Genomic DNA, 12,120 nt, shown 5'->3' with positions numbered 1-12,120 from the left:
GTTTCTGTCCAAGTAGCTTTGTGAAGAACTGAACTAAGAATTTTCTTTCTTTATCATCAAAGGAATCATTGTTCACGACCCCAAAAATTCTAATTTATTATGATCGACCCAATCGCCGTATGCTTTTTTCGCTTTTCAAGCACTTCCCTAGATTATATATATTCATTTGACCTAGAGATAAACATATAGCCATATTCTTTCTCTTTCGTATTTTGGCTAGACAAAAAATGAATTTTTACACTGTATAGTTGCCCATCAAAATAATACCCGGAAATGTATATTTTTGTATATTAAATATATATTCATATTTTATACATAACTAGTATATATTTTTTGTATATATAAGCTAGAGGTTGCAATTATCATTGGCAAGCGGCCAAATATGTAACTTTCTCCAGACTTATCTAGATTAAAAACATGTCTGGATCATCTAGCATAAAACTCCAAAATACAAATATGGCAATTCATTATTGACTTGGTTTGGGATAGTGATGAATATGTATTAGACTTGGTTGGAAATTTTCCTTGTAGGGAATTAGGTGAACATAAATGATGTTCATCAAGATAAAGGAGATAAAAGTAATATAGAAATTCATGAGCCATTATGAAGTTTATCTTCAAGTTTTAGTTCTTTATGACTATTTTAGTGACCTTGCTTGTCCTCGGAATGTTGTTATTGTTATGATAAATAAAATTTAATTTAAAATTAACACATGTTGGACGTACAAACTTGTCCATTTGTAGATTACATTATAGTTTTGTCACATAAACTATGAAAAGATGAAGGTTTTAGTAACATTGACATCGTAAAAAAAAAACTGTGTTATAAGTTAAAACAGAAGGCTAGGTATGTGTAATTCTCCTTGTTCTTCTTTATTGATAAAATACCATTTAGGCTATCAACAATATTCCTCCTACAAGGCTACATCTAATTGATATGCTTAATAACTTTCTGTTATAGCAAAAAACGAATTACAATCATGAAAAAAATCATGAGCTTTTCATCACATAAAAAGAAAAAAAAACAATTTACCCCTAAGAAATGACAACCCGGTCACATAAAATTCGTCATTGTTATGCTGCTGTCGTAAAGTTCCGTTCTTCGTTCTTGTCTTTGCTATTGTAGATCATCTTGGTTCTAGACCCTAAAGTCTGCCCCTTGATTACCACCTCGCAAAAGTAACCAAAGCAAAGAACAAGTAATACCAATAAGCCCTGTCCATATGTATATAATTGTTGGCACTCTTCCTCTTCTCCCCATCAGTCCTTTAACAAATGGATATAAATGTGACAACACCCAAAAGCTGAAAAATGTACCACCAATTAGCCTATTCCATTGTGGTATCACACTGTATACTGTCCTTGAAATGCCAATCACAAGTCCAGCTATGTTCACAACCAAGATTATCAATGGAAGTATAAAAAGACTTGTCCATTTCACAACATGTAGATCAGCATATATGTCATCTTCATCCTCAACAGACTTTGATGTCAATGTAAATGAAATCTCTACACCAGCTACAACCTTCAAAAGCCCTTGAATTACAGCAGCAAAATGCGCGCTCGTGCCACCGATGAGCCAAAACTGTTCGTTTCGCCATAGTTCCTCAAGGCCTATCCCGGACCACTTGACTTCAAGGAGGGAAATGAGGACAAGAGTGACAGTAATGAGCAAGAGGTAAAAAAGAAAGAAACTGTTTAGGGTTTGTACAATGAATTGTCCTGTGAAGAGGCACAGGGCCGGGATGAAACAGTAGACGACAAGGAAAATTGAGGTGAAAGGGTAGACACCGACATTAAAGTAAGCAACGCGTTGCAAGAACTTGAGGCGCGGGCTTGCAAGGATTGGATTGTTACGAGAGTAGAAGATCTCAACCGAACCAGTAGCCCAACGGAGCACCTGGTGCAAACGATCCGTCAAGTTGATAGGTGCAGTGCCACGAAAGGCGTCTCGTTTTGTAATGCAGTAGACGGATCGCCATCCACGGTTGTGCATTCTGTATCCTGTGACCACATCCTCTGTCACTGATCCATAAATCCATCCTATTCTATCTCCCCATTCTGTTTTGTCCTCAAACCTGTGAATCATAAAGACATAAATAAGTGGAAATGTATAACACCTCTCTATAACATTCATCCTCTATAACAACATTTCACTATAACGATCAAGTTTTATATGGAACGATCATCATGTTATGTTAGTACCCCCACCGTCCCAATTTATGTGATATAGCTTGAGAAGGCATAAAGTTTAAGAAAAAAAATGAGGACTTTCGAAACTTGTGGTCTAAAATAAGTTATAGATATTTGTGTGACTATAAATCATTTCATTAAGGGTAAAAGGGAAAGTTTTAAGTTATTATTTCTAAATATAAAAATGTATCTTTTTTTTTTTTTTTTGAACAGACTAAAAAAGAAAGTATATCACATAACTTGGGATAGAGGGAATATATTATATGTTCTAACAGCCAAAAGATATTAAGATAAATGATGCCGTTATAGAGAGGTTTGACTGTAACAATCTATCTTGAGAAACTAATAACAGCAAGCAAGTTGATAATAATCCTAAATTAAGTAGAATTGTATAAAGATTTTTATTTTAAGTACCAGCAAGAGATGACTGCAATGGCCTCGGCTACAGTAGGGGCATCTAGAGGAGGGCGCGGGATGAGCAAGGCACCAGGGGGGCGACCATTTTTAACAGTGATGTGATCAGCGAGAGGCCGTCCTTGAAACTCAGCCACTGCTATTGACTCAACAAACATTGTTGAATTTCCGAATTGCTTCGGCAGGTTCAAGTCAGGATGTCCTGTTAAAGGTTGTGAATCATCGTCAAGGTCTGATGGCAGAGTAACACTTTTAGCTTCCTTCTTGTTTTGCCCAAGGAAGCCACTGTACTCGTTAGCTCGTGGTGGGTGGAAACCATAGAGTGCATAGCGCCTGAACATACATCCTGTCCCGACGTATACAGGACCTTGTAGACCATCCAAAGCTCTCATGTTTCCTGTCATCATAGCATATATGAACAAAGGTGATGAGAAATGCGGATTTTAATTTACTACTCTCTCTGTCCCAATTTATGTGACATCTTTCCATTTTTTAAATTAGTTACGAAAAGAATGACAACTTTCTATATTTAGTAATAATTTAATTTTAAAATACTCATTTTATCCTAAATGAGATGATTTATAGCCACACAAGTATCTACAACTTACTTTAAACCACAAATTTCTAAAGTCTTCCTTTAGTTCTTAAATTTCGTGACCAACCAAACACCTTCACATAAATTGGGACAGAGAGAGTAATATATTAGCTAAAACATTGTGATACATGGAGAATTGCATAATTCTTACCATCAAAAAACACGGTGTTATGATTAGCATATCTATCAGAGGGATCAATTCCTTCAAATCTTTGAGGGAATTGTAGGTAGCAAATACGGTCACCACCACGGTCCATCATGTAACACATGCCTTCTCGAATGGCCATGGAGTTGTAGATATAATGGTCACAATCCAAATTGAGTATGAATGGTCCATTGGAAAGAATTGCAGAAGCTCTCACCAAAGCGTTCATAGCTCCTGCCTTCTTGTTATGATCATAACCTGGCCGTTTCTCACGAGAGACATACGCAAACATGGGAAGTCGGACGTCAATACCGGTGAAGTCTAATTGATTTTCATTGGGACCTCCCATTACTGGATCATTTTCCGGAACCTTGCTCATTATCTAAAGGAAAAGATAAGTACTATATGTCAAAAAAGTAACGTGGAAAACAAAACAAAGATTTCGACAAACAAGTTCATGATAAAAGTTATTATACTTGCAAAATCCCAGCATGGTCTCCTTTTTTGTGATCAGCAATAGGATCAAACCATGTGCCAGGCCAATGTGTGCCATCAGCCATCCAAGTCGCCTTTTGAAACTTGAAGTCTTCCGGAAGAACCCCCCCATTGTTCTCCTTTGCAAGTGCCTTTTCCTTTTTTGCTTCTTTTGAGTTATGCAACTCGCATCTTTTGCGTATGACTTCTGGTAGACCATTGATCCTCACCTTGAATTCATCATACTCCCTCTTGATCCAACGTCGATCCTTCACAAAATCAGGACGCTTCTTGTTTTTCGTTGGATCTGTCTTCTGATTGAAGTAACTGTCTGGATTTCTTGGCTCAATGTTATGTTTTCGACAAAATGGCACCCAAAGCTTTGGTGAACAAAAAAAAACACTAGCATTAGTACTAACGCACTCCTGATATGATAGTAAAGAAGTATTTTCATATTACTTAAAAGTAGAACAATAATCTATTCCTTAGTTCATGAAAGCAAATTAATAAGGCTTAAGCTAACAAAACCAGGGCAAAGTTCATACTAGCTAATGATCATAATAAACTAAGCGCACTATATTATGTACAGTTACATGATAGCTTTATCTGGTGCGTAACGGGTCATTTACCATGTCTTGCAAGTTACCAATCCATGTTTGCTATTTACCAGTAATTTCCTTTTACATGACCTGATAGCGTAAAAAATACTTCACACTGCTGTTTATAGTTAAACATTTTAATATACTTGACTGGATGATGAAAACTGAACCATGTATTGGCTGTTCCAAAATCTTTTCCTGTATAAGTCATATGGTATTGTGTTGTAAAAGAAACATTAAAGTGTTCTAAGAACTTTCAATCTAGCAATAACTAGATATGAGTTTTAAGTTTACGTACTGATATTATAAAAATTTATTTATACAACCAGGTCACTTACAAGATAATTACCCTATGACAAGCATTAATTGGTAACATGATACAACGGTAGTATTTGCTATCACAAGTTACTAATAGTCTAAAAGATCTTCACACCCTTGATGTATATAACTTAAATCCACTAGATATAAGCATTATTTGGTTACCTGATAAGACAATAATTGACTTGTTATCACAAGTTAAACTACACCGATTGTCTAAAGGATCTTAACACTCTCGGTGTCTATAACTTAAATCGAGTAGATATCTTTCGAAATTGAGATAGACGAGATGAGCACAAACTAACCTGAGCAAAGAGCACAGCCTCAGCCATGGCTTCAAAGTTAAAGATAGCACCACCATCATCAGAAATGTAAACAGATACTTTCTCAACAGGATATTCAACAGCAAGAATTGAAAGTATAGTATTAGCTGTGACAAGCGGAGGCTCTTTATCAGGATCAGCCGTAGAAATGAACACATCAATTCCTGGTAGATCAGATCTACCATGAGGATTAGAAGGAGATGGGGTTTCAAATTTCTCTTTAAGTGCAGCTAAATCAGCAGATCTGTTTATGGGGTTGAATTTCGGAAGGATATCGAGAAGCCATGAAAATGCAAACCATAATTCACATACTATTGATAGTCCCCACAGCCACATTGCATCTGTATTCGGATTTGCGATACGCCATGTCAAGAAGCAAATTAATCCCACTAGCCGGATAATAATAAGCAATCTGAAATTGGGCAACAATGTGTAATTTAGACATGAGATTTATAAGACAGATAGACATGCTTATAACTTTTTGCATACAAATTTTTGAGGTTACATAATCTTGGAACAATTCATATGATAGAAGCCTTAAAAGACTGCTAAAATTTTCTCAAGATTTTGAAAAAATGGAGACTGCTTTATCTGGTAACAAAATGAGAAAGCGAGAAAACAGAACATCTTTCAAGAGTATCAATACTGTCAAAATAAATAGTAAATGCATGAATGTGACGCACCAAGAAATACATGCAGCTGCAATGTTTTGCAATAGTGGATTTATTTTTCTCATCTTTCCGCTTGAAAATTAAGTTTCATGATTGGAGAACTCCTAGATTGGAATTCCCCTTATCCGATCATTAATTCCGTCATTCTTTTTTCGAATTATATTAAATTCTTAAACTAAACATTGTACTTGTGTTACACGCGGTACTAACTTGTTCATTCTATGATTATGACCATGAATTGCATTTTATCTAAACTTCTTTTGCTAAAAACATAAGAAAATGCAAACCTGTAGGGGCTAATTATCGAAGCTGGGATTTTGCTTTTTCTTGTAAGTGGTTTCCATGGTTTGTCCATAAAATCAGACATACTCATTCCAGTATCATGATCATATGAATCTTCATCTTGCCAAAAAGCATTTCCAATCCCATATTTTCCTTTAGTCTCGAAAAGCCAACGATTATGATCAAAATCCTGAGTTTGGCTCCTCAATAACATTGATTTATTATTACTTGATTTCAACACGGACACCCTACGATCCAAACCCGAGGCATTTCCCCCTCCTGCACCATCATCATCTTCACCTCCACGACCTCCCATTCGCCTTTGGGACTCTGTCCTGAATCTTGACGAGCCATATGGTCCGGGACCATCAGGCTTGTCACCACTGGCATCGACCCCTGGTTGATTATCGGGGGTCGGTGGCATCATCACCGTATAGTTGATGAAATCATTCTGGCTGTCACCCGGGACGTCTAAATCATCGTCCCGGGATAAGCTCACGACGCGTCCACTGGACGTGCGTCGTGAGAATTTCACGGCCTGAGGTGGACGGTTCGAGGGATCTCCTTTTCTTGGATTCGAAGAAGTTGCCATTGTAAATACTTTTTTTCTGTACTTCTTTTTTAATATTTCTTGTATAAGACTATGCTATGATTTTGGAATTTTACTGCCAAGAGGAGGTCTGTATTGACATCTCCATGGATTTTCATGCAGTGATTTATGAAAAACATAGAAGAATGCACTGTTTCCAATAAATTAACTAGAATATTGTTTTAATTTACCAATGAGAGACATGGTAAAAGTTGTAGAAGGGAAAACAGTGCATTCTTGATATTCCTAAAGTTATGTTATTCACTTTCAGTGGTTCCAAAGTTACTTATCAGTTTTCAACAAACATCTCTCCATATTTTACTCTTAGCCTCTTCTTCTCTTCTCCCCTCTCACCGCGGAAATCCAAAAAAATAATCCCCCCTTTGTTTTTTACCTCAAACGAGCAAAGTTCTAAATTTGGCTAGCAAAAAGGAAGGAAAAGAAAACATGATAATAATTTGGGGGTGGTTCCACATTTGGCCGCTTGGTAAAAAATATTTACACTCGCTAGCCAATGTACATATATTATGTATATTATGTGTATATTAATTTACCTTCACCGATTGACATCAAACCACTAGATGCACGACGTGTTTATACAGAAGTTTCTATCTACACCAAATCAATAGATGTATGGCATGTATTTGCCCTAAAATGTTTATCACCTAAGTATTGTGTTAATGAATAATCTCAATTCATTAGATCACTTAACCATGGTAACTTGATATAATTGGATATAAACACCAGTCCGATTAAGTATTTATCACGGACCATGATTAAATATTTTATACTATCTATATTACCGACCTAATGAACAAGAAACGAAAGTTTCGCCTTTTTAAAGTCTTTTTCAGTATAAATATAGGAATTTAAAGAAGTGTGGTATTGGCTTGTGACCGATCTTTAAACTGAACGACGTAACATAACGACCCCTAATCTTGAGCATTTGGCTCTTTATGTTCCAAACTACGTTTTGAATATGACTATAAGTTGATACTATAATCTATGACTTGTTGAGATGGTTTGGATTGAGATCCGAAGAGTTCATACAAGTTCTGGAACAAGTAGAAGTGAAAACAAGTTGTTGGTTTTTAAGGTTCTAGTGCAACATCAATGATTGTGGGCACAAAGTCGCGATTGCAAGAGAGTGAGAGTTGACTAGGGATGTTGATCAAACTATGTCCCCGAGAAAATTAAGGAGCCCAGGGTAGCAAGAATGGAATTCGCGGTCGGGAAAATGTAGTTGCTGCCTACATCGCGAATGTGATGGTTTGGACCGCGATAGCGGTGGCCTGGCCCAACCCCAGGCTCCACGGTCATGAGGATACATTGGGGAAAGTGCGCAGAGAGCCTCTTTGAGGATCAGGGAATTAACCCATATGTACGACCCACATATCTTAGTTTGCAGCTGATGTGGCCCACTATATCATCAGTGTATAAATAATGTATATAAACAACCCGCACATCTAGTTTGTAGCCAATGTAGCCCATTGTATCATCGGTATATACATAATGTATCTACTCGATATAGCTATATATAAACGTTACATATACTCTGTACGTAAAATCTATATACTTTTGTATAATCATGTATAAGAAAATTAACGAAACTAAAGGTAACCCAGGTTGTCTTCTTCATCATTATTTCGGTTGCTCGAACCGGTTTGAATCAGTTTCAATCGCCACCAATCTATTTCCCAAAATAAATTTTCAGATCTAAAACAATTGGTGAATGGTTATGTGAAATTGACTAGATTTTTCCATTCTATAAAAATTATTCAACTTATTTTTCCATTCTACAAAAATTATTCAACTTAATAGAGTTATCTTATTGTTATTGGCCGAAATTAAATTCGAAAAAAAAAAAAAAAAAAAAAAAAAGAAGAAGAAGAAGTTGCCACTAAAAAGATGGATTAACGATGAGTTATGAAAAAAGAAGCGGAGATGAAGAACCCCTGTGCTGCTCAACGGTCCATGTTCCCAGAATTTTGAAGCAAAGATCAAAAACACGTTTGGACTATCACTCTTTCTCTAGTTTCACGCCCCAACTATCAGATATTCCATTTTCATACCTGAACTATCACCATCTATGAATGAAAACACATCTAGTTGAGTAGATGGTGATAGTTCAGATTAGAAAAGGAAACAACTGATAGTTTATCTAGTCAGTTTCGAAGTGTGTTTTAATACATAGATAGTGAAAATTCAGGTAGAAAAGGAACAACTGATAGTCAGGCTGTAAAACTCGAATAGTGATAGTTGAGGTGTATTTTAACCATTAAGTCTAAAAACAATTGTATTTAAATTAACAATACAAATACAAACAATTAATTAAGGTGCGATCAACATTCAGGACCAACTAAGAATCTAAAACTAAAACGGAAGGACCGCTTGTGTTCAGTATCAAAATTTAAGGACGAAATGAAATCCACTTCCAAACTTAATGGATCCTATAAGCCAATTTCCTAAGCATTTATACTCTCCAAATCCCAATCAAATCAACTTTGCTAAAGAACCTCATTCCCTTAAAAAAATTATTCCTATTAGCGCCTCCGTTACTGGGAACACCTAATTATTGTTGAAAAAAATTCTACAAGGTAACACTAATTATTTCTCGTCCTGCTTGCTTCAGCCGGCATAATATATTATAACTAATAGCCTGTTTGGCCAAGCTTATTTTTCTCTAAAAATACTTTTTTTTTTTTTTAAAAGTGCTTATTTTGAAAAAAGTGTGGTGTTTGGCCAAGCTTGTGGGAGAAAATAAATACTTTTGGGGAGTAGCAGAATCAGTTTTTAAGAAGCTTAAAAAATAGCTTTTCCCCATAAGCACATTTTTGAAAATCACTTTTGAGAAAAATACACTTAAAAACACTTTTTAAAAGATTGGCCAAACTCTAATTGCTGCTCAAAAGTGTTTTTTAAATAAATTGGCCAACTACAAACTGCTTTTCACAAAAAATACTTGTTTAAAAAGCACTTTCAAAAAAAAATATTTTTCAAAATAAGCTGATTTTAGAAGCTTGGTTGAACTGGCTATATAAGATGCGATCAACAGATGGACCAACTAAGACTCTAAAACTAAAATGGAAAGACCGTTTTGTGTTCAGTATCAAATTTTAAGTACGAAATTAAACCCACTTCCAAAATTAATGGAACACATAGGCCATTTTCCTAAACATTTATACTCCCACGGAGGGATGTTCGTGGTTCGGTTTGAGTTGATTTTTGGGTAAAATCAAACCAACTTAATCGGTTTTTAAATTATCAAAAATCAAACCAGTAAATATAATGCACATCACATCAATCGGTTTGGTTTGATTTTTAAGAAATCAAGTGGTGTTTCTCTCTTACATTTTTTTCTTCCTATAATTAGGAAAGAATTTTTCAATTTATAATTGGTTATTAGTTATTACCCAATTATTGTGGAGGCTATAATTTTCTTAGATTATGAAGAAAATGTCCTAAACTTTATAAGCTTTAATCAAGTGAATAAAGTTTAAGAAATTAAAAAAAAAAAAAAAATCTACATAAATCTTATAGTTGTTTATTTGAATGAGCTTGAATTCACGAATTTTTTTCCAGATATGAGCTTAAGTTATAAAGTTCATTAGCTTGTTAGAGATAAATAATTACTTATATAAATTAAGATGTACTATTTTATAATTTTAAAATGGTGTATAAAATTTATCTTTGATTCTATTTTTCCTTTGATTTGTTTTAAATAAAATTAAAAAAAAAAAACAAGTATTATCTGTTTTAAGAATAAATAACCAAACCCCATCGTTAGGAAATTAGTTAAAAGGGGTTTTTACAAAAATGAATAGAGGTATGACCGCATACATAAAAGTATATATGGACATAACACAAAGACTTCTGCTATATTTCCTATTCCGAAACAAATTCGGATTTGCTTTGAATGGGTTTTTAACCAAACTGTTAACACCCACAAATCGACTTTGCTAAAGAACCTCATTCCCTTTAAATATTATTCCTAGTAACGCCTCTTGTCCGTATTTTCTCTCACTTTTACACCATTATATTATTATTCTCTCTGTACACTTTTGTCTTCTTCATCGAAGAGAAAAAATAAGCCCCTTTTAAACTGTATTAGATCTCTCAAAAAATGGGTGATAATTGCAAGGCTTATCCAAAAGTACCAATCCCAGGAAAAAGAAATATCCTAATTGCATCCCAGGAAAAATGTCTTCAACGAATATTTAACCATACTGTTTAAAACATTTATCATTTAAACATCAATATCACGGTTAAAACTATATGTTTAACAGATAAATTTAGTCCTACCCGGTATGATTCAAAAGACATTCTCGTGCAATATAGTCATTTAAAGATGTGATCAACAGTTTGGACCAAATATGACCCTAAACCAAACTTTAAGAACTGTTTGTGCTCATTGTCAAAATTTAAGGACGAAATTCGATCTGCTTCAAAACTTAATGGATCATATAACTATATAAGTAATTTTCCTAAGCATTTATAATCTCCAACAAATCCACTTTCTAAAGAACCTCATTCCCGTAATTATCCACTCTTAAGGGATCGTCCGGTTTGCTGGCCAAGTATAAATAATTCAGTAATAAAAATTTAGTACTGCCTTGTTCGTTGTTTGATTACTAATTTTGAGATAAGTTATAACAAGATTAGAAATAGCAACGGAATAAATTATCCCTGTCAGACTGTCAGATTGGTGGAATAATAGTACCGTAATTAGTTATTCCTAGATAAAACAATAAAATGACAAAAACACACTTGAGGTCCCTTAAACCCTTCTTATACTAAATAAATAAGATGAGGGCATTTTCGTAAAAAGGCAACTTCTTCTTAAAAATTAGGGTTAATAGCACTTTTGGTCCCTCAATATTGGTAAATTCTAATTTTGGCCGTTATGGTATCTGGCTGAGTGCATTTAACATTCAATTACTTGGAATGAACCTTTGATCCCTTTTATATTCACAAAATTTCCTAAATTATTTATCGTTCCATTGTTTAATAACTTAATTACACATGTATTATGTTAAACGTGTATTGTTACTTCAATTTAAGGATAATATATCTCTAAAAATAGTCCAAATACAACTATTTCTTACGTAAAAGGGATAAAAAATACACATTTCGTTAATTGAAGATTAAATGATTTGGGTAATCTATCACAAGGACCAAAATCAAAATTTATTAATAATTGAGAAACCAAAAACACTATTCTCCCTACAAGTCATGCAATGCATATTACTCCCTCCGTTTCATAATAAGTGTTTTTTTAGGTTTTTCAATTTTTTTCAAAATAAGTGGTATTTTAGAATTTCAAGAATACTTTGGGTAGATTCTTCCAAAACCGCCTTTATTTAAATTATCAAGATTCATTAACTATCTTTTCTTTAGATTCATTAACCATCTTTTCTTTTTTCTAGGCATTTAATTATGTTAGCACAATTTAATTAGGGTTAAGTTAGTAAAAACACTCCTAAATTTCTAATAGCCTGTTTGGTCAAGTTTCTAAAA

The 12,120-nt window shown here is 34.4% G+C and overlaps 1 protein-coding gene across 1 annotated transcript; it reads right to left on the bottom strand.

The window, feature by feature from the left end:
- Positions 1-755: 755 nt before the first annotated feature.
- Positions 756-6,867, bottom strand: LOC132068259 (cellulose synthase-like protein D1). Its single transcript, XM_059461791.1, has 6 exons — positions 6,020-6,867; positions 5,044-5,473; positions 3,824-4,201; positions 3,354-3,729; positions 2,608-3,004; positions 756-2,078 (listed from the first exon to the last, which is right to left on the bottom strand). Exons 1-6 carry the CDS (start codon positions 6,604-6,606, stop codon positions 1,139-1,141), a joined length of 3,108 nt encoding a protein of 1,035 aa, XP_059317774.1. The 5' UTR covers positions 6,607-6,867; the 3' UTR covers positions 756-1,138.
- Between the last annotated feature and the right edge of the window lie 5,253 nt (positions 6,868-12,120).

Source organism: Lycium ferocissimum, chromosome 8 (assembly GCF_029784015.1).
Source record: "Lycium ferocissimum isolate CSIRO_LF1 chromosome 8, AGI_CSIRO_Lferr_CH_V1, whole genome shotgun sequence".
NCBI classification, from domain to species: domain Eukaryota; kingdom Viridiplantae; phylum Streptophyta; class Magnoliopsida; order Solanales; family Solanaceae; genus Lycium; species Lycium ferocissimum.
The sequence above is the reverse complement of the archived record's forward strand: the minus strand, read 5'-3'. Positions and strand labels throughout refer to the sequence as shown.

Bases quoted from the DNA above. Each gene is read 5' to 3' on its own strand.
- LOC132068259 (XM_059461791.1), bottom strand. From the start codon at position 6,606: ATGGCAACTTCTTCGAATCCAAGAAAAGGAGATCCCTCGAACCGTCCA. The intron at 5,474-6,019 runs GTTTGCATTTTC...GCCCAATTTCAG, and splicing joins TCGATAATTAGCCCCTACAG to ATTGCTTATTATTATCCGGC. The intron at 2,079-2,607 runs GTACTTAAAATA...TATGATTCACAG, and splicing joins ATTGCAGTCATCTCTTGCTG to GTTTGAGGACAAAACAGAAT.